This window comes from Neolamprologus multifasciatus, chromosome 17 (assembly GCF_963576455.1).
Source record: "Neolamprologus multifasciatus chromosome 17, fNeoMul1.2, whole genome shotgun sequence".
Classification (NCBI taxonomy): Eukaryota; Metazoa; Chordata; class Actinopteri; order Cichliformes; family Cichlidae; genus Neolamprologus; species Neolamprologus multifasciatus.
Window position 1 is genome coordinate 24218147 of NC_140455.1, and position 23139 is coordinate 24241285.

General features: G+C 40.5%; 1 protein-coding gene across 11 annotated transcripts in view; it reads left to right on the forward strand.

Moving 5' to 3' along the window:
• The window catches only part of magi2a (membrane associated guanylate kinase, WW and PDZ domain containing 2a), a 274050-nt gene that overhangs the window by 76098 nt on the left and 174813 nt on the right, over positions 1-23139 (forward strand). For 10 of the 11 annotated variants that reach the window (XM_085138367.1, XM_085138368.1, XM_085138370.1 and 7 more), the window contains exon 2: positions 14236-14352. In XM_085138367.1, the coding sequence (XP_084994493.1) occupies positions 14236-14352 (117 nt within the window). Of the gene's footprint in view, positions 1-6069; positions 12657-14235; positions 14353-23139 lie in introns of those variants that run through there. The other variant, XM_085138375.1, reaches the window with a different exon arrangement.

The following is a 23139-nucleotide window of genomic DNA, read 5'->3' on the forward strand; positions in this document are numbered from 1 at the left end:
GAGCTGTGGAGGATTCTTGTTGAAAACCTATCGAGATCTGACCTGACAGGGGGCCCCTCTTGGAGTTTGATTACCTCAAAGGATCTACTCTTACTTCAGCTTGTAGTCTCCACTGCACACTAAATGGTCTCATCCAGATGGTGCCAACTTGTGTTGGTTGCTTGTGTATGTGCTGCTTGTATAGTATGTCTGTGAACTCCCTGGTGCATCTCCTTTTCTTTACAATGTATTGGTTTATCCATAAAAGGCATTCTGCTGGGGGACGTTAACTCCGAAACCGTTCTCCTCTTTGCTCAGTAAGCTGTGATCTGGAGCCGAACTGCCAAATGCAATTGGGCGAAAAGGGCTTTGAAGTGTGCCATGATTGGCTGTGTGTGGCGGCTATCCTGACAGCGCAGGTTGTGACGAGGAGGCGAATGTTGGAGCTACAGTAAGTGTGTAGGTCAGACTGGGCTAGCTTTCGATAAATCTCAGATGTGAACGTGCATGCGCATGTTTGTGTCAGTGAGAAAGACCTACTAAATCACTTCAAACCTATGCGAGTGTGTACAAGAGCGAGAGAGGAGAGGGAAAAGCGGCGGAGGCTTGATGGATTCCATTTTAGCTCTTGTGAAAGCAGGGTGTTTGTGGCTGTGTGTACGAAGTCAAACAGCCAACATTTCTGCATCTTTGCACAGCCCTCCTGCAGTTTCTCCTATTTAATACCCAGCAAATACTTCACCGGCATTTCCCCTCTGAGCCTCACATTGTCACAGTTCATTAAAACATAATTGAATGGAATATTCAGCAGCTCACTTTGCACATAGACCACTTTACCCCATTACACTTGCTAAAGGAACATTTACATACAGTATCGTCTCAGCTCTGTTTGCTCTCAGAAAGCTACACGAGCTGCTTACATGGCTCCCTTATCATTTCCCATAATTCAACTCTGCCAGCACAAATAAACATAGCAGGGAACGTGAGATATGCAAAGCGTGATTCAGCAGCAATATTTTTAATCTTTCTTCCATCAGCTTCTATTACCTGCACTGCCGAGCTCTGTAGACCGAAGCGCTTCTGGGCTCTGATTGTGTTAGTTCAATTAAACTGGACCCAGCAAGGTGTAATGAGAACTGTGCTGTATCAGTGACAGCGTGTTGGAATAAAGCCCAGTGGTAACCATTATAGCTTTACCTAGCTATTACCTACTGACCCATCAATACCAAAAAGCTGGTTTTATGCAGTTTAAGTTGGAGTCTTGCTGACTAAGCCAGCACTTGGGACAATCAGATGCTTCAGTTGCAGTGAGATGCTAATGTGCTGCTACATAAGCTAAGGTGCGACGGGGCTCCATTGTGTATGAGACTCGTCCTCTACTTCGTTACAATTTAGGCCTTGTTTTCAGAGAGCTGGCGTGTCACATGATCAGACAGGACATAAACAATGTGAAACCTAAGCCTGATTATTGAAACCATTTCATTTGGCGGTAAAAGGGGAGTGTACTCACATTTTATCCATAATCTCCCCATGCAAAGGAAAGCTGTGTCCACTTAATCGTGGTACAGTGTAGTTGGTCACGCTCTTCACACTGGAGACCTGTGAATACCTTGGTTTTCTCTTCTAATAAATAATTTGGCAAACTTATGATTTGTGATCATTTCCTGTCTTCTGTTTCTTCTACATCAGCACTGCTGTCATTTTGCTTGACACAATCTTTTTATTATACTATATTTAGATTTACTAAATGTAATATAAAGTATCTGCATTGTAAATTGCAAAACCCCCCCACAATGAATCTATTTTCTTAAGCCCTTCTTTAGCTCTCTTCATTGATTTTTTTTTTTTTCATTGCTCAGTAGACTTGAATGGGTCTATTATGAGAGGACCACGCCACTGATTAGTCGATGTGGGTCCTGCTTTATAATGAAAGTCCGGATAAGAAACAAATATTGATCTTTCTTGCTCCTTTCCCTTTTAGGCCTTTGCTACTCTCACTAAGGGGAGAATTCTCTAACTGCTTTATTTCTTCATCTCATCTTCGCAGCACTAATCAGAACGTCGAAGCTCCACAAGATCAGTGAAAGGCTTCTATTTTGCAGCTACATTTTCCTAATTAATACAAATATTAGAAGCTATTACTCTAATCTGTGGAGCTAGCGTGTTATAGATGACAAAACCTATCTCAAATAAATACTTTTGTGATGCCAGACTTGACCAAAAACACATCTTCTTTAGTGAGCTGAAAGCACTCTGACTTTAGCATGTTTACTCTTTATTATCTATTCAGTCAGTTGACTAAGTTGAGGTCACTTCACCCAGTTCTAAATATCATTTAAGGGCAGCTTGACTGTTTGTCAGCTGATATAAATGCCAGTAGCTATATTTAGGTAAATAGCTAATAATGGCTGATAAACTGAAGAAAGTTTTTTGAGAAATTTACAGCTATTGTCTGAAAATTGTACATCATCTTTGTAAGTCAGAATATACAGAGGAGGAAAAAATAAATAATTAATTAAACTCACAGTAAATCTTTAAATAAAGAGATGGATGGATAACCAAATCTAATTTCTTCTTCTTTTTAATGAAGGTTATCACTGAAGTGTAACTGGTCGCTGGCAAAAATCACATAAAAGTTTGCCAAAGTTGGTGCCAAATTCTCACACAGATTCATTTTTCCCCAGTGCAATAATTGTATTTTAGTGTGACATTTTGCTGTTTTTAAATAGGCTTTCTAAATGGCCTTTATCTCCTCTCACCCACGTTCCAGGCTAATGTGCCATGTGTCGAAATGAGCAACCTTTTAGCGTCGAGCATTCATCATGTGTGACAGCAGGACATTTCTCTCAGTCCTTTTAAACAAACTTTCAACAATTTAATGAGGCAAACGGCGACTTTTAGTTGCTTCTTGAAACTAGTGACCTTACTCATGAATAAATAAACAACACCATTTGAGGATTATTATGTTTCTTCTACAGATATAGAAACCTGGAAGAAAGTGGAGAAGAGAGAAAGGGGGGAGGGAGACAGAGGAATTGCCTGAAAGAGGAGAAGGTGAAGAGGGCAGGAGAATAGCAGAGGAGGACTAAAAGGAAGGAGAGAAAAGTGACACGTGAAAGTCATTATAGAGCTGTGTTCAGCTGGTGGCTGCTTTTGAAGTTTTCATTCTGTTTAATGCATCTTAAGCTGGCCACACACGAGTCATTTTTAGACTCCTGGAGACTTTAAAGCAGTTACAAGGTTGGCCTGATGTAGTTCTAAGTGATAAGAATCAGATCCAGGAATTTCTTCTGTTTCATAGTTTTGATTTCCAGAGACAATGCTTGAAGATAAAGTTATTTGTAACACTAGAGGTGATGGGGGAGGCTGGACTATTGTTGACTGGGAAGCGCCCAGTCAACAATAGTGTGAAAGGGAAAAACAACAAATTGAGAAATTGTAAGCTAGAAGTGTAGGATATGGGGATAGGCTGTATATCTGTAAAGTTTGGCTCCCATATCCTAAAAGTCATTCGATATGTGCTTGTTGTTTTCAGGCATAGTTTCTCTTTAAGGTGTGAAACAAACCTAGGAAGCAGAACAAAGTGCTTAAGTGCTTTGCAGCAGCGAGTGGTAAATCTGGGTAAATCTGGCTGTCAAGTTAATGTGGGCTGCCAAATTTAGCTCAATCTAGCAGCCTGTAGAGGCATTATTGATATGTGGTCAGTTTAATCTGCCAAATATCTCTTCTTTTTAAAGAGTGGGATTGAGAGATATAGCGGCTTAAATTGAGTGACAAGGGAGTAGTGCTACCTGTTTACTGATCTCTGATCACAGTGTGTATTGATTTACTATAATTTCTAGGACTGTTAAAAATGATTAATGAAAACACCTTTAAGGTTCTCCATACTTGTATTTATTTGCAGTTCCAATCAGTGTAAATGCAATATTTATCTAGCATTTCTAGAGTGTTTATAGAGTATTTATTTATCACACACCCTTTGGGATTGACCCTTTAGGCCTAACCGTAAACAGCACTAACACGCATTGCATGCCAATTCAGCCGTGACGTTACTCATACATGCTGCAGCTGATCAACACATTAAAACCACACCTGGTTTGTATCAAATAACATTCATGCATGCAGATAATTTGCTCAGTAGAACACTTTGTGTAATCACATCCTTTTTACGCAAAATCAGGTTTAAATGAAGCTCAGCCAAACGTTTAGTTCACCTCTGCCATACCACAAAAATCACATTCATGAATATAAGTAGCTGTCTGATGTGTTTCAGTGTATGGCAGGTTCAAAAATGTTTGTTTGCACAAGTCTGCATAAACGCCAGAATTAGGTTTGGGCTTCCATTGTCCAACTGGGTGTTGATGCAAGTGAAGGAGGCTATCATCAGGCTGACAGACCTAAATTAATCAGAGAGACAGCAAAGATTTAAGAAGTGGCATAAAACTCTCATCATTGTCAAAGTCTGTAATCAAAAGATTCCCTCATGAATGGAAATACAAACGCTCTGCAATAAGGTGCAAACCACTGGTTACACTCCAGAACTGAAAGACAACATTAGAGTTTATAAAAAAAATGTAAACATCTAAAAGGCGCTGGTAAATAAAATTCTTTGGACAAATGAAACCAAGATTAACTTGTTCCAGAAGGATGGGAAGATAAAAAGTGTGGTGAAGGAGGGAAACAGCCCGTGATCTGAAGCACACCAAATTATCTGTCAAGTTTGGTAGAAGCATGGTGTATATATCTGTCTGTGAAATCAGGCCACAAGTGTTTATTGATATTACTGCTGATAGAAGTAGCAGGATTGATTCGGAAGTATACTGACATATATATATTAAATCAATATTGATCAAAAAGTATAAATGAATACTCACCTGAAGAACACTGTAAAAGCAACCCAAGAGTTTCAAAGAGGCACCTTTGCTTGTTGCTTTAATCTGATTTAAACCCAGATTAATCCCAAATAGGTGGTTTTGTATTATGAGAAGTGAAGTTTGCTCATGATGTGATGTAAAAACATAAAAGAAGATTAGAGGGGAAAAAAGTTATGTTATTTAATAGTTTTTACCTGTTCATCTGATATCCACATGCATATATGTCCACTGCTAGAGACCCTTTCCCAGTTCTCCTCTTTAAATTTAGCTATAGGAAGGATTTTCAATCAGATCACTGATTTAAAACAAGAGTGACTTAATTAACTGATTATGCTACAAATAACAGAGGCAGTGTGTGATCATGTGGGATGATGGTTGTAGTCTGACAGTTATTTTATTCCATGTGTATTTATTTATTTATTTAACCTCTGGCAGGTCGTGTTGTTTTACAATGACAGGGGTGTTGGCACATGTTCTTCCTTTCAGCAGTTTTTGTTCTATTTGGGATTTTAGTATTGATGGCAGCAAAAAAAACTCTCTTACACTTTCAAATTGCGTTTTTTTCTTTACTTTCGATTTCATTCATGTACTGCAATGACATTAAGGAATTATCTGCATCCTTTAAAGGGTGAAGATACTGAATGGAAAGGATTCCTGTCGATAAAATGTAGCAGTTTTGGATAATTATTTTAAAAAATAAACATGTATCCACAGCGATATAAACTGGACAACAAGAATATGTATGCACATTTCTGTTAATGTGCTGAATCTATCCAGAATTTTATTCTTCTGGCTCCAGGCTTTCCTTGCCAAGAGACAGATGCTGAGCATCAGGAACGCACACAAATGCTCACATATAAGTCAGCAGCTGGTGGGTTGAATGAATTTCCGTGGCAGTGGATGAGCTGAAGTTGGTCAGCATAAAGCAATGGAAGGAAGGCATGCTGTGTAATCACCTGTGGGACTTGGTGAAACTTTGGAGCCATATTTCAGGGTCTTGTCCTGTATTTTCAGAACATGAGTTTTGGTTTTTATGACATCTGTACAAAACATATACTCGACGGTCATATAATTATTATATATATATATATATATATATATATATATATATATATATATATACTGAAATTAATATATTAAGGGTTTGTTTCATATATTCAATATGTATAAAAATATATTTAGAAAAATTAGGGCCGAGTGCCCTCTACTTTTTATTCATTTGTTATCGTACTCCATCTATACTTTATAGTAAATACTTTGTCTATGTATAAATCCTATTTTATGACCTCATAATTTGTATTAATGGTTGACTATGACAGTTTTACACCTCTTACACCCCTTAATTGATAAGATGTATGGTTAATTTTCTACATCATAAAAATGTCAGCAATATTAATTACTATACCACTATAAATCTGTCATAACAGGCCATTGCTTCTGACCATATATGCTGACATTAACCATAAACAGGTATGTAATCTGGTAACCTGGTAATGATGAGTATGTAACTGTTTTAAGATTTGGACACAAATTGGAAAATAATTGGTGCCTAAAGTTTGAAACAACCAAGATTTAAAGAGCCACTGTCACGGTCTGTGGAGACAGACCGTGCGGAGGTGTGTGTGGTGGACCCAGGTGCGAACACAGGTGAGGAGACGGGAGTGAACTTAAACTGAAAGCGAGCCTTCATTTGGGCTGATACAGAGGGGAGTAGACAAAACATAACAGGGACAGAGACCGCAACTAACCAGAAACCTAAACTGGAAAAACCCTAAAATGACTGGAACAAGGAATAACTATGATTACTGTGAACAGAATGCTGTGCAGATGCATGGAAACTGTGAACCAAATGGCGTGATGAAACAGACATGAACATGACCTGCACGGAACCTCATCGTGCGGATGCGTGAAAAACAACATAAACCAAATGGCATATTCTTGACCAGTGGGAAGGTACACAGACTGAATGAAACACAGAGACTAAATACCCACATGGATGATCAGGGGAAGTGGAAACACATGAACCTAATGACAGGACAGGGGCAGTGAAACTAAATACAATGAACAAAGAGCACCAGACTCTTTCAAAATAAAACAGGAAACATGGAGACATAGACATGACACGAATTTGACAACAAGGACCACACAGACATGAAACATAACAGATAGACAGTACAGGGGGAGATGACAACCTAGAAATTAACTAGATGAGCTAAACTAGAACACAAATGAATACAAAAGATACATAAAAACTCAAACACTGGGTCACACGACCCAGTACCGTGACAGCCATACAGGAAAAGAAGGAAGCGCCAGCAGTTCTTTTCTCAATATAAGGGGCATTAGTCACTTTCAGCCTCTGACCTGCATGTGCTTAAGGGCTACCCTCTTTCGGTGCTTCTTGCTTTCCTCTTTGTTTTTGTTGAACCTGCACCTCTGTGGGCGTCCAATAAAAAAGGCTGAATTGAATCTCCTCCCCTCCAGTGATTTTGTATTTTGTTTTAAAATATATTTTGGCTTTAAAAAGGTTCTTAAAAGTCTGACTCTACATCTCTTTGGGCCAAAGATGTTTAACAATTACTTCAAATTTGTGACCCGACTTCAGCAGAATGCTTTATAAGAAAATTCCTGTGGGAATACTTTTGTCTCCCATTTCTGATGATTGGTTTTCAAAGTACTGATCTTATAAGGGTTTTCAGTCTTGGCAGACTATTTGTCCTCCCGTAAAATATTACTTATCTTTAAGTGTTACCATGTCTGACGCTGCTATCATGTTCCTTCCAATAACGGTTCCAAATCCCTGTTGGTTTAGAAAAAACAAGGCATCAGCGATAGGCTATAAAATAAAGAGTTAGTTAAAATCGAATCATCCACCACAATTTCTCTTTATGAAAATTAGTGACTGTATAATAACATCGCACAGCTTCAACCTTTGTTCATCTAATGGGTGTTGAGAGGATTTTTTTTTTCCTAGAGCAAAAAATGATGTACGGCAGCCTGGTATCACCAAAAAAGTGAAAATATGAATTCTGAAAACCCTCACTTGAGTTTCACTTTCCAAGGGCTTTTTTAACAGTCCCAGACTTAAATCCATCCAAAGTCTTCAAGACGATATAATATATAGCACATTTTTGTCATTACGATAACGTATATCATTCATTTATTTTAATATTGAAAAGATAGCAGACTCCAAAGGCCTTTCAGCCACCTGTACAAAAAAGCCTGTGTAGAGTTTGTCTGTATAGTCATCGAATCAGACCTCCTGATATTAGATGAATGGCATTCATTAAATCATCTTAAGTAGAAACCTGTTTGAATGGAGCCACTCATTCGGCTCGAAGAAAGGAAACACGAAGGCTCATATTCCAGACGTATACTTGCTTTCATTCATTTCCTTGACTCTCGAACATTGTTCATTATGTTATCTTTTGAAAGATGAATACAACTGTTTCATGGGACAACTGTTTGTTCCAATTCTGTATTAAATTAGGAGTAAATAACAGCAGCTGTTTGACTGATGGTTAAGAAGCTACGAATTGTAAAAACAATGCTTTGTTCCTTTTACCCTAAATCATATAAATTGAGGCATAAAGAGTAATGAGGGTTGTCAGTTTTTTCTTATTTCATGTAAACCTATTTAGGTGGTAGGAGCAAAAATGTCATCCCAGAACTATTTAGATAATATTTTTGTGTGTATTTGCATGTAGCTCTATCTGAAAGCCAGTTGGCGTTTATGGATTCTAGCGATTCACCACAGAGTTGGCATCGTGCTTTCCTATTGAAGACTAATCAACAGAGCGCAGTGTGTGTCTGGTGAAACTGGCAAGGTTTTAAGCCCATCCTGATCATTTAATTAGTCTGATTATCCAAACAGCTGTCTGCTGGTGCTCTTTCTGACTTCAAGTCGCACACAAACACATGTGCACGCTGAGTGATGGTGCTACATATGCGCCTGCTCACGGATGCCCTTGGAGCGCGTGTGATAAATAGTGTCATTGAAGCTGTGATGACAGCACTCCAAGCTGACTGACTGTCAGCATGAAATCTTCCATGCTGCACTGTTCTTGACAGTGCAAAAGGTCTGTGGACAATTGGGAAGATTTTGTTGAATTCTTAAATGATCAAAAAGGGCAAAAAGTCTTGAAATGACAATAGGCTCTGCCAATAGACAATATATTGATCCTTATATGCCGGTTGTGTATTTAGTCCATCAAGATGACCATGTGAGGTGGTTTGTCTTTATTTTTACAAGCTTTAATCACTCAGACGTTTCTGACCAAGGGGTTGTTTTAGAGGTGACGACATCTTTTCAATCACAAATGCAAATTTAAGTTATGGCCATCTCTGGAGCTGAAATACGAGGCTGGTGTGAAAGTGCCGGAAACTGTAGTTCCTTAAATGGCCACTTGAGGCTGTCTCTAAAAATGGACGTCCCATTTTATCAGCAAAGACGTTTTCCAACTCAGCCTAGATTAGAAGAAAAAAGAGCTCTTCTTTCTTGGGGTAAAACTGATCTTAAAAACAAGCACTGCTTTGCTCTGATGCAGGAGTAGCTTCACTGAAGACATGGTTCAAACGTCTCTTATGTTTATGTTTTAGCTGAGTAAGGAAACCAATTATTATTAAGAATTTGTCAACAACTTATTTCCAACTGCAAGCCAAGTGCAACCAACCATGAATAATTCATTGCAAGCCTAGTTTAAATTGTTGAAGGCAAATGAACTGAAAGGGCATATGCCATATGCATTTAAAAACGGACATCTTTTTAGAGCAGACTGCTGTTCTTGAGAGCTTTTCCTCCACCTTAATATCTTGCAGTGGTAGCCAGAACTCCTCTGTGAGCTTGACTGGTTTGTGCCTAGGTATGAGGCGGTTAACTCTTATAACACCTTGATCCCCTGGAGGAACCAGCTGCTCTCTTGTTTTTTGACTCTCCACAGGCTGTTCGCTCTTTCTCTCTCTCCCAGCCTCCCAGGGGATTTACATGACACCTGCTGAGCTTAAACAGGGAATTGTCTTCTTCTGCAGAGCAACAACAATTTTCCTTCATCCATCTGTTTTAGAAACAGTAATAAAAAAAATCTGAATTTGACTCTAAACACACCAGAAGTGCTCCCTCAACTGCACGGAGGAGTCTTTTCATTTTGCATCGTGCTAAGATGCTTTTTCATGTCTTGCGTGCATGGAGCCATTTGCTCAAGGTGAAAGTGGAAGCAATAACAGGCTAATAGACGTGAATGCTTGATTCATGTTAAGCTGATAATGCATCAGCGAGTGGATTTTCCTCGGGTACTGTCAATTTGCAGTCATTTTTTTGTACTTCCTCCAGCCCTCTTGTTTTTACGCTCGCTCTGTCATTCACCTTTCCCCGTTGGCAGCTTTGTGATGTTATGAGGGCATCTCTGTCAGGAACCACCTTAACAGGAAAAAAACAACAACTTTGCATCACATTAAAAGAACTCCTTCATCCTTATACACCTCATTGACTATAGAGTTGCTGCTTGATTTGCACCGTTATGCACTCTTGCCTGCTCACATACTCACACAACCTATTTTTGGATCTGTGGCCACATATTGAGATGTATTGAGTAGAGACTCTGGTGGTGGTTGCTCTAACTGATTCTTGTTGTTTATGGACATTTTTGGCCATTCTTCCAGAAGTAGATTTGTGAGATCAGTTTCCGCTGTAATTCACCCCAAAGGTGTTCTATTGGGTTAAGGGTCAGGACTCTGTACAGGCCAGTCATGTTCTTCTACACCAAACCTGCTCATCCATGTCTTTATGGACCTTGCTCTGTGCACTAGTGGGCAACTTGCAACTCCTGAAAAAGTGGCCTACCATTTCCTAGCTGAGTGCCTTTTGTTCCCCTGTCGCTTCCACTTAGCTACCACTAACACTTGACTGTGTAATATTGACTAGTGAGGCAATGTCACGACTAGAGCTGTTGCGCAGGTGGCATCCTATCATGCCACAACGCTGGAATTCACTGAGCTCCTAAGAGCGACCCATTCTTTCACAAATGGATGTAGAAGGAGTCTGCATGCCTACAGTAGGTGCTTGATTTCATGCACCTGTGGCCATGCATGCGATTGGAACACTTGAACTCAATGATTTGGATGAGTAATTGAATACTTGGTAATATAGTGTATAATAAAAACCATTCCACTTCACGAGTAATGGAATGAGACTGATTTCTTTAGGGACAATAGCTAAACTGTATGAATATAAACTAGTACACATCTTCCCGTGTAAATCAAAACACCTAGTTTACGTGCTGCTGTATTTTATGTAATTTTCTCCCTGCTTTGCTGTCTACGCTCTCAAATAGAAGTTAAATATCTCAAAAACCATTACCTGGGTTGTCTTCCCTTCAAGGTAGTATCCTTAGACAGTGCTGCTTCCAGTATTGCTGCCATTGCAAGTGGTCCCATTCAGACCACTTGCAAGTGTTTGATCTCCGCTGTATCACAACAGTGACCCTTCAACTTGAATTTCAGTTTGGTGAAGAGGATGAAGTCACAGGGAGTCAAATCTGGCAAGCTCCAAATAGCTCCTACATTTTTTATTGCCCTGTGCACTGCAAGGTAATGGCACGATGGCACGCACAACCGTTTAGGTGATTTGGGACCAGTGTCTTACCTCCAACGCTTCAGGAAATTGCAGTAGAACTCTGCCCTGACAGTCTGATCCCGAAAGATGAATTCACAGTACACGTCCTTGTGAATGTGGAAAAGGAAAAAAAACAAAACAAGCTCACTCCTGGTCATGCTCGTGAACTCATGTGCCGTCTTCTTTCATTGAAAACTGCTGTTTAGTCTCTGGTTCATAACTAGACATCCAGCTCTGCTTCAAGAAACACATGCAAAAAGATGCATTTCTTATTGCTGATAAACCATTTAAAAAACCAAACCCTTTTTTACATTGTGGGCAGTTTTAGAAAATGGAATATTACATATGGGATTTTATATCAGTATCAACATCAGTGTGCTGTAAAGCTTTACAAAGATTCAATTTGAAACAGAGAATAAATGTCATTGCCAAGATGGCACGTATGACGTGACCAGAAATGAACAAATTGCTATGGGTTTCTAAACACAGAGTAAACAAACAGCAAATTAATTAGTAGGAATACTGTTCTGTGGGAGTGAGACAGCACTGCGTTTGGCTGAAGCATATTATTTAGTTTCGCCACATGGTTTCTGATGGTGGAAGATGGTCATTTCCAAGCCATCTGGATGCTATAAGCCAAGGAAGACGATGTGGCAGAGATTTGCTTTTAATCACTAATAGGCATATAAAAACCTATGTAGTGCACTGTACAGCAGATGGGGGGCGTTGCAGGACCTGTGAATCTGAAGGGAAAACCAGGGATTTCATTGCGATCGGTCCCCACAGCCAAAGCTGTGCTCCAACAGTCGCTCTCCCTCACTCGCAGCATCACACACTTCCCTTCCCCTCCGCTTTGCCACCGTCTCTCACACACACACACACACACTCTCTCTCTTTGCTTCAGTGTTTCTCAACCACTCATTCTGCTGCGCTCGCCCGTGTCATCTCTCCTCTGTGGAGTGCAGAGAGAGGTGATTCAGCTCGCGGGCTGACTGGCAGTTGCTGGACTGGGCAAACAGAGACAGAGTTGAGGACCTGAGGGACAGGACAGTACTGTTTGAGGGGGGGATTCCATCGGGAGAGATACAGCGCAAGATTACCTCCAGTGGAGATTATTTGCATCACAAAACCTGTGGAAAGAGGACTGTGACTCTCTCTGTGTAGTGGATGCACAGCCGCTGCCTGTGGAAGAGGTGCCATTCACTGTTTTAATTTTTGTGCTTTTGTGTGTGTGTGTGTGTGTGTGTGTGTGTGTGTCACCTTTTCAGTATGCAGATTCACCGGCTTGCCTTCTTTTCTTATGCAAATGTAAATTGGCTGGTTGTACTGCTCTACACCTTTGACAGAGACTCAGATGGAGCCAGTCTCTGTATTTCAGGTTTGCATGATTATAATGCAACGCTGCGTGAAATAGTTTGGAATTTATGCATCTTGCTGTATTTGTGTGTGTGTGTGTTTGTATTTGTGTGTGCGTGTGTGTGTGTAGTTCAAGAACACAGAAGTGAAGAACCAGAATGTGCTGAATAATTGATCCCCAGTATGACAGAAAACTTCCAAACTGGGTTATTCTTGAATTAATGTGCCACTCATTATATTTGCTGCTATTTCACCCACCTTCCCTCTGAGCTCGTTTACAGTCAATTGTGTGGATACCCCCGTCTCTACATGTGTGCACTGGTGATATGCATGCTCTCCAACATATCATGCGTGGATGTCGTTGCCTCGGGAGCACACGGGGGGAAAAGAAGGGGCAGCTAAGTGGTATGTGGCACTGTGCCAAGTTGCTGCTTCAAACTGGATGTTGAAGGTTAGTCAAATCCACTCGGTCTGCTTCTTTGCTTCTATGCAGAGGAGTAACAAACATGACAAGTATGTTGGCTAAAGCGACACCATGAGGAATCCCTTAAGTAACATCAGCCGACCATTCCCCCTCCTCTACTTAGCCGTCCTGTCTTGCCTCCATTTCAAATGTGATTATACGAGTGTGTGGCAGAGTAGATAGATGGAGAATTTGTTGCAGAAGGAGGAGGTGGAGGTAAAGCTTGTTTTAGTTTGCTACTTTCCACCCCCCACCCCTGCCACGGGATTTGCCTTTGCCTTCCTTCCCGCTTATCCCTTACCTCCATTTGTCTGTGGTCCCTTGATCACTTTTTAACCCCCTCAGTCCTGCTGAGCCAGCAGGATTCACTGGTTTTAAATTGAAGTCCATTTACAGAGCTGGGATTGCTAGAGAGACACCGAGAAAAGAAAAAGAAGGGGGAGGTAACCCAGGTGAGGGCAAATAAGAGGGAGTAAAAACAGCCCCTCGGGGAGTTGGTGGCTGATTTATGTGTAGACATATCTCCACACGTGTTTGGCCACAGCTCCAATTAATACCTCCGCCAATCCGTGGCCACGCTTGACAAATGCTGGATCTGTGAGTGCCGAGTGTGTTCATTAGTGTTTGGATTGTAGGATTTTCAGCGAATTTAAATTGTTTACTGTGGTCTTGGGAGATTCTGGGTCATTTGATGCTGCAGTGTTTGGATCTTCCTCTGCTTGTTGTTGAGGTTTGCACGAAAAGAAAAAAAAAAAACGTGTGAGGCAAGCAATTTTCCTTGCCTGGATAATTCACAAACACATCCACCTGTCCCCATTTCTGATCAAAGGCTGATTAGGCTCTTTCCTTTTATAACTTGACTGGAACAAATTTTGGTATCAGTCTTAGAGCAGTTGCATTTATTTGAATTTGATGGTTTCGATTATTGATTATTGACCTTTGTGTTCCTCCAGGGGGCGTGATAGACAAGGACCTGCGCCACTACCTCAACCTGCGTTTCCAGAAAGGCTCAGTGGACCACGAGCTGCAGCAGATCATCCGGGACAACCTCTACCTCCGCACCGTCCCCTGTGAGTTACCTTGTTCTCACATGACCTCCCTTTGTCCATCCTTGTTCCCTTCACTCACCTCCTTGAGTGAGACACTTACATTCAGTGCTTTGCCAAGGGTAGATCATCAATAAAGCCAAGTGTGCAATTTCAAAGGGGGCAGTAAAAGCTCCAGGTTCGCTCTTGTGACAGTTTGAATGTGGTAAGTTGCCAAAAAACAAGACATAAATGAGTGTTTGGCTCACATCTGCAGTTCTCTTTTGGCCACATTGGACCTTGCCTGACATAGGATGACCATAGATCCACCTTGTCGGTTCAGCTGTGTAACAGAGCTGTAAGTAGGCCTAATGTCTGCATGTGGATCTCCAGTGTCCCACGCTGTTCAATAGCATCTTTCACTGCCCTCTACATGGTGTTTAAATACCCACTTTTTGTGACGAGGTTTCAGACCACAGTGATGTCACTGATGACATCAAGGTTAAGGATGTCCTGTAAATTAAAGAGAGAAAAAAATCAGATGACAAGCAGACTAGTCTCACAATATCAAAATATTCAAAACTTGAGCCCAGGATGACGTATTTAAGAGCAATTTAAAGCCAATAATCACATTGTTCAGTGATCAAATCACATTGTAAATTTTGTTGAAAATTGTGACATATTGCATAATGTGTGCATAATATTGCAAACGTATGACGTCAGGTTGGTTTCCAAGTGTTGCTGAAATTAGCACCGCTAGCACCAGCGGCATTCTTTTCCTAATTCCTTTTTTCTTTTTCTTTTGATTGTCCACACACCTCGTCAAACCATGTTTACACGTTGCTCTCCTTCAGAGGTGTATGCCAGGTTATTTGTCAGTTGTTGTAGATTAACAAATATGAGACTACATCCACGTGTACAAACACTGGGTTTTTTTTTAAAGATGGAGATTTTCACATAAAGACACTAAGAGCATTGTCAAGAGCAACATGTGGTGATATAACCCTAACTGTATGAATTGTTAGCCAATCTGAAGGCTGGAGGTGATAGCAATGTGCACAATTTAACATTAAAAAAAGGAGATAAAGGTGCACACCTTTGACTTTGCAAGACAAAAATTCCTTTTCCTCATCAAAACACAGAAGTATTTTTTCAAAAGCTTTGATTTTAGTGGCCCGAAATACCATTTACATGTGGATGAAAGACCAGAGCACATAGAAAAGCTCACTTTACCAAAATACCTGTGCGTGTGTGTACATATGGATTGAATACTTTGTTTAGCTTGCTAACAGTTCTGTTGTCAACTAGAGACAGCAGCAATGTTTACCCTTCAAGTGGAGTGAGTGGAGCCATTTATATGCACTGTTGTGGTATTTTCAGTTACAAAAATGTTTCCTGCCATGAATTTGGCTGTCTACATTTCCTGCAACTTTAAAAAAAATATATAGGCTATGATTTTTTTTTTCTTTTTTTGCAATTTTATATTCCTAGTGACTGTATTCTAATGTGGAAAAATGTACTGCTGCAGAAGCCTTGAGGATTATCCCTAACCCTAAACCCTAAACTTTTTTGTATAAAACTCACTGAAAGCCACAACAACCAATTATATAATAACAACAGGTTTGTCTTCTCTCACTTTGCGTTAATGATTCAAAATGCTTTCACATCTTTGGCAGCTGTGCAGTCTGTTGTGTTTTTTTCAAAAGCTCAAGAGCAATGGACTGAATAGATCTAATGCTGAGGTCAAGTTCAACATATTACCACATTTTCAGGCAATTTTATACATACCCGCTGACAGAGTGCAAGCCTGAGGGCAGGCAGTACTCTTGCAGGTGGTTGGTTTCTGGAGCTGCAGAAAATGTAACAAACTAATAGGTTGTTGTGTATAGTCCGCCGCGTACGTTGTCTAGTGCTTGAATGCAGCAGAACTCATACACATGCAGAGAGGGTGGGAGGAACAGGGGGCCAACAGGGGCATCCTGACAGGTCGATCCAGCTTCTTGCTTCGCGTGAACTGTTTCCCTTCTGAGTATTTTTCAAGTATTTGCTGAATATACTGAAGTTTCCTTCTGATGTGAGTACGTGATGTGATATTTTCTTTCCCTGTTTGCCATGTCCCTTTGCTTTCAGCCCCAAATCCCCCAAATATCTATCTGTGCGGTGATCGATTGAGCTGCTGGAGTGTTAGTTTAGCTGGAATCAGCCTTGTCTGGAAGTTCGACTCTTTAAAATCAAATGTTGACTGCAGCTCTGTCTCTAATTAGCTGCATTAACTGCCTCACAAGAACACAGAGCTGCAACCAAGTGCTCTGTAGACAATCAAAGATAAGATTTGGAGGGCTTTAAGCTATTGATACTTGGTGTTCTTGGTTCAGGATATCTTTTTAAACTGAATGCTTATCTAAGTCTTAAATATTGTATGCTGGAAGACATTTTCTTTTATCAGGTTATCACATAATGTTATATGTGCTAGGGCTAAGAAAACACAATATTTAGTAAGTATTATTCTGATTCCTGTTTTCTTTTTGTTTCCTGGATGTTCAGCTGTCCATTAAAGGACTGTGATATTAAAGGGTGTTTGTCTGTAAACGCTTATCTGCGCACACTTTTTGTTAGCCTAGCTGTGCATTTAGACCCAGCTGTCTAGTGGCTAACTCCCCCCTGAATACCCTAATGGAGGTGCATTCTTCAAGCCTAGGTGCAGGCAAATATCACTGGAACCACTTTTATGTCTCCCTGACTGCACAGAATGCAGCAGGAGAAACAAAAAGAGACCTATTTATATTACAATACAAGCATCATTTTCTCTGATAACCACTCATAGAGCCACTGCCAGTGAGGCAGTGAAGATAGAGAAGAGGTGAACAGTAAAGGCTGAGAACAAATGGAGGAACAAATGGAGGGAAAGAAATACGAAAAGGAACGGGGGAAAGGGGATGAAGCTTGATGATAGGGACACGGGCTATATACACATAACCACATAGGGAAATTGACTACATATACAGGGTGAGGGAGAGAGAGGGTGGCAAAGAGAGGTTAACTGGTGCATTAATGAAGGTTTAACAATGGGCTTTAGTGCTGCTGACAGGAAGAGGGCTTAGTCATGACTGAACTAGGCCTTTTATATCTGGATGCATAGATGTGTTCTTTTTTTAGATATGGAAAACATATGTTATTGAGAAGAAACAATGCACTATGACTGCGAAGCAATCAACGTGGACAAGACACATCGGGGGTTGGTCTTCAACTGGAGTGTATTTCAACCAGATTCATTTGTACTTTATTTTCTTATGAGAAAAATCCTTCCAACAGTCTCAAATGTCCTGTGTACGCATCTGTTTAAAAAAAAAAAATGGGATGCTGTGTGAAATGGATTAGCTAAGAATAACCTAGCTAATAACATAGTTGCAAAGACTTTAGTGATATTGTCTCATACAGTCATATCATTAAACAATTCGTGAAGCCAAAGAAATCTGTAGGCAGAAGATAAGTCTGAAAACCAATACTGAAAGCCTCTCAGGTGGCACTGCATTAGAAAATCACTGCATGGGCTGAGGAACAGTTCTGAAAACTCAGTTTGTCTCAAATGTATCCTAAGTCTCTACCAAGGAAAAAAACATATGCTGTATAATATAAACTAGATCCAGAAACACTATGCCACCTTCTCTGGCCAGAGAGAGGACAACTGGAAAACTGTCATGTGGTCTGATGATTGAACGTTGTCTTCCAGTCCTCCAAGTCCAGAGTGGCTTTAATAGTAGGTTGTAACTTGCACATCTGTGAAGGCACCATTAATACTCAGTGATATCTACAAGTTTTAGAGCAACATGTGCTGCCATTCAGACAATATTTTAAGGTTAAGCAATGTAAGATTATTTTATTGGAAAAAAACAACAACAACAACAAGTGTCCCTTTGCGACTAAGCACCTGAAATCTTATCCATGGTAAAGAATAGGAAGACATTTCCCCTTCAAACAAGTTATTTCAGATTCCAAACAGCAGAAAGTTTAATGTGAAGAGATGAATCAGGCATAAATGAGCTTATTTTTCTAAAGACAAAATTTCTCTTTTATGTTTTTATACTGGCACCGTTTAGTTGCTTAGCGGTGTACTGGTTAATACAAACCCAGCCTCGGCACGTCACAAGCTAGTGTACTCCCAGTGCCAGTCCCAAGCCCAGAAAAATGAGAGGATCTTTAATCAAACAAGCAGATCCGTTCATTTTGGCAACTCCTATGGAATAACAGAGCAGCCAAAAGTTTGTTTTTCTCTTTGTGCTTGTACTATTTCTAGTAAATAATGGGATTAAAAGACAAGCAAATCATTGGTTTGTGTTTTTATTCATATTTACACACTGTGCAAACCTTTTTTTAGGATACTGATAATATGCCAGGTTTAAACTGAGCATTTGACTTAAATGAGCTAATTGTGGACAAACCACTGGGAGATTGATGAAGTAAAGCCCGCTCTCTCAAACTGATAAAAAAAAAAGAGTTGCACTGAAGACTCCCGAGATGTGTGATGAATCTAAAGGAGGTTGAGGGGTGAGAGAGAAAAGGCATGATGTGAAGTAGTTCATCATCACAATTCACACGTAACTCTTGAGTGGTAAAGAAAGGACATTTTTCGTGGGGATGGAGGCTGACGGGCAGACAGTCGGAGACTTACTGCCATTCACACCAATTGTGAGGCTTGGATGGAGTCAGCGAGGGCAGCTAAGGCTGTGCCAGCTCTTAGACAAATTGCCTGGTTGAAATCCAAGGTCAGAGCGTTAATAGCCTGAGCCCATGTGAAATCAGGCCTATCTTGTGGTAATCCATATAGATTTGATGGGAGGGATAGAAAGTGGAGTGAAGCAAGGTGTGTGCAGACTAGTCATGAGACCTAAGTGTGCTGTATTGGCTAAATTATTTAGGTAAGAGTGAATTGAAAGAACATAACAATGGAGTAAATATATATTTTTAAACAACAGAGTGACTCCTGACTGTGCTTTCATTTAATAACTGAGCTGAGCTGAGCAGAAAGTTATTTGAAAGATGCTATAAATATTTGAACTAATTTACAAGTGTTTAAATATTTAGAGTAAATAACTTGAAGGTCAACTGAAAGATTAAAAAAATACAAATGTTACTCTTGTTTCCCCATCGAATACCAAATCAAATATAAATATGCACAGTGCTTCAGTTACAAGGAAACAAAAATGTGTTAAAAATATCAAGGTCATCAGGATAATATGACTCATTTCCCAGACGCCACTGAGTCTTTCATGTACTCATTATATTTGTTCTTCTCTTGTTTTTCCTTGCCTGGCTGATTTTTCTCTTTTACTTTACTTTCTTCATACAAGAACACTTCAAGCACTCCTTTTTATCTCAGTGGACACAATAAAGCACTTAGTTATGTGGTGTCATTGATGGTCTCTGAATAATAGAGCTGATGATCAGGAGGCCATCTGGAGGTAGAAAAGGGAGGAGATGCTCAGTTTGTCACTTCCTTTCAACTTCTTAGAAATGTAAGTAACATGTCCTCTTAGAACAAGATCTAGAGTGTCTATTTGTAACAAAATGTTGGTTTAAGCCATCTATACAAAAGCTTAAAATGCCAGAAATGATTCAATAATCCACAAGAAAAAAAAGGCAAAGATCAAAATAGAGTCTGAGTAATATAATTTAATTTATCTGTTCTGTTTCCATTAATGTTAATAATCTTCCACTTTCCTTTTTTTGTTTTAAATTACTAGGCTTTGTAGGGTCCCAGCCCAGAGTCAGGAGCCAGTGGAGCAGACTATTAGTGTTTAATAGTAGGCTATTACTGAATTAATTATAGAAATAGAAAATTTGGTCCTTATAATGGAATAGACCATGATCGGTTTTGAAACCTCCTGTGGGCCCACCTGCCACAGGATGAGCCACTGGGGTTCATATGGTTTGAGGTGTTCCAGTCATTTGCTGTCTTAAGTGAGAACTGGTGGGCAGGGATTGGTATACTTGGATTCCTCTGGTTTTAATGCTTGTGCGATACCTAATGCCACGCTGGGACTTAAACACATACATATAGGATGCCTCTTTGGTGTCTCTTAAGTGAGGTGTTTCCTGTGTCCTAGACATTGTATTGATGGATGGATGGATGGATGGAAGCTGAGCATATCTGCCTCACAATTTTTTTTTAAACCTGGACATGACAAGGTTGATCTGACTACGAAAGATACTGCACTCTCACATAATGGAGACTTATCCTTGGCCTGGTAGCCATGCCAGAAGACATACCATCCTTCATTATATGTATTATTTCCCACCACTTTGAACATAAATAGGCAAAATAAACATCATGTTGTATTAAAAGACTTTATGAGGAAAAAATTTATAATCCTGAAGTGCAACGGGTAGGTAATTTCCTCCGTCCGTATGGTCGGACTTCTTTTTTACCGCTTGTTGTGGTGACTATCGCACAGTTCAAAGCAGTGATGGCCTCTAGCACTCACAGAAGTGTTAAATTGTATTAAACAGTTTAAATCAGCATGATTTAAACACATTACCTGTTAGGTAAGAATGTCGTAAGCTGCAAATAGTGACATTCTGACAACATTGCTCTATGATCGCAAAATAACCCAACCACAGACTTGGTGTACTGTATTGTTACAGTAATGTTTGAAACACTGAGCAGACGTCACCGGAGACCAACGCAAGATGCTACCGCTGAGCTGTAACACCAAAAGTTTGTTGTAAATGGGAATGACCTGTAAATACAATAGCTGTCATTAAATAGCATTTGCAGCATTATCCACAATTCAAACTAAGGGACATGTGTATACCTGTAAGCACGAAATCTATGTTAATATCCCAGCTGCTGGACAATTTTTTCCTTGTTACAGAAGCTATTGCCCAATTATAGAACCCCACACTGTGATCCTTTTGGGAACCCTGCCTTCACTGCTAACAGCTTGGCTACCTTGCAAAGAATGCGACAAGCAATTTGATAGCAGAGGTGGCCCTCTTGAAGAAAGAGCGTTTCAGCAAACATCCGCTAATGGAGACGTAAAGTTTATGAACGGTGTGATTGGATACTCCCGCATGTGTTTTTAATGCGCACAAGTTGCCTCTTATGAGTCTTTGCATTAATGTATGAATGTGTTTGTTTTCTTTGGCCTTTACATGCATGTGCAAACAACATATGCTTAAATAGCAGGAAGTAGAGATTGATACTGTGAGTTAATGGGGAGTTTGACGCCTACAGGGACACTGACTTTGCGTTAATGGCCGGGGCAGCCGTGCACAATATGGATGGTGTTTACTAATGAGAGAGAGAGCCATACTCGACGTCCATCTGCCTATCCACAGTTGTCAGTTGGATCATTCTGAAGTCTTGCAGCATAGCAGGAAATATGACTTTCTCTCCGGCTTTCCTTTCCTGCTGCTCTGCTGCTCTGCTGCTCTGTCTTTATCTTTACTTCATCCCCTCATTATTTTCTCCCTGAGTCCTGTTGTTGTTTTGTTTTGTTTTATTTGGATTTTTTGCTGTGCGTCAGTGTGTGCATTTCATTGCAAAGAAGATTTGCAAGTCCAGTATGTAACTTGTAAGATCACACAGGTATCTGTGATTGGCCCTGCTTTCTTTTTTGCAGCCTGTCACATGTCTGCGTTTCTGGTTAATAGCCTGATGTCTGATAGATGACGGCAATAATCAGGATAATAAGAACAGTCTAACGGCTCCCCAGTGTCCCGCCATTCAATATTTAGCATCTCTGTGAGAAACCCAATAAACCGTAGAAGTGTGAGCCTGAATGAGGAGCTCAGAGAGGCCTTGCTTACTCTGGAGCTCTGAGATGAGGCCCGGTGTGGAGATGAATGAAGAGTAGTTTGTGTGTTTCTTAAATTTTATTTTATTTATTTATTTTATCCTGGTCATGAAAAACAGGAAAACGTGCTGCTCGTGAGATTGTTTGCTTGCTTACATATTATTTTGTCAGTCTTTGTGAAGAAGGTTAAGCAGATCAGACAAATACCTCTAGTCAAAAGCTCACTTTCTTTCATCCATCCATTTACTCCGCTCTCCCTCTCCTCACTTACTCATTGACTCACTGGAGGCAGGGCCGGGTTTCCATGGCAACCGTTTCCACTCCCCATCTGCGTCAGAGGCTCAACTCTTCTTAAAACCTCAGCCCCCTTTCTTTTCCCTTCCTCCCTGTGCCCTTCCTGTCCCACTCCCCTCTACTTCATCCCACTTTCTCCAAGCGAAGACTGTAGGTCAGAAAACCCTGGCAACTCGGGGTCAGCACCAAGTACACCGCTTGCTGGAAATAGGATTTCAAAGTGTAAAATTGAGTGTATAATCCATATGTTAGAGAGGTGTGCGCATTTTCATCTGTGGGCTGAGGGTGAGGGAGTGTGGGAGGGGGTTGACTGACAGGGCAGGACACAGATGTAGATGTGCTGGGTGGCAAGCGTGACGCGGCACTCTCTGCTCGCTGGCAGATGCGGCTTTTAGACGCAAAGGGGAAAAGGTGTGAGATTTGCTCTCTAATTGGCCTTCATCACATAAACCTCCTCAACATCACCACGCCTCATCATCAAGCTCCTGCTGTCTCCTACCCTTGGAAGTGAAGAAACGGTGTCAGATAGACAGATCCATCAGGTGTGCCGCCTGCGGTCACCTCACCATGATGCTGTAATGAGAGCTTCCTCAGTTGTCTTTGGTATAATGATCTGGTGTCTTTGGGGGAATGACGAAGACCTTGATCCTTCTCAGGAGGTTTCACAAAAAAGTATTTACACATTTTTCTTATTCCAAAGCAGGAATTATTTTAAATGGGAGTGAAAGCATTAACAGAACGG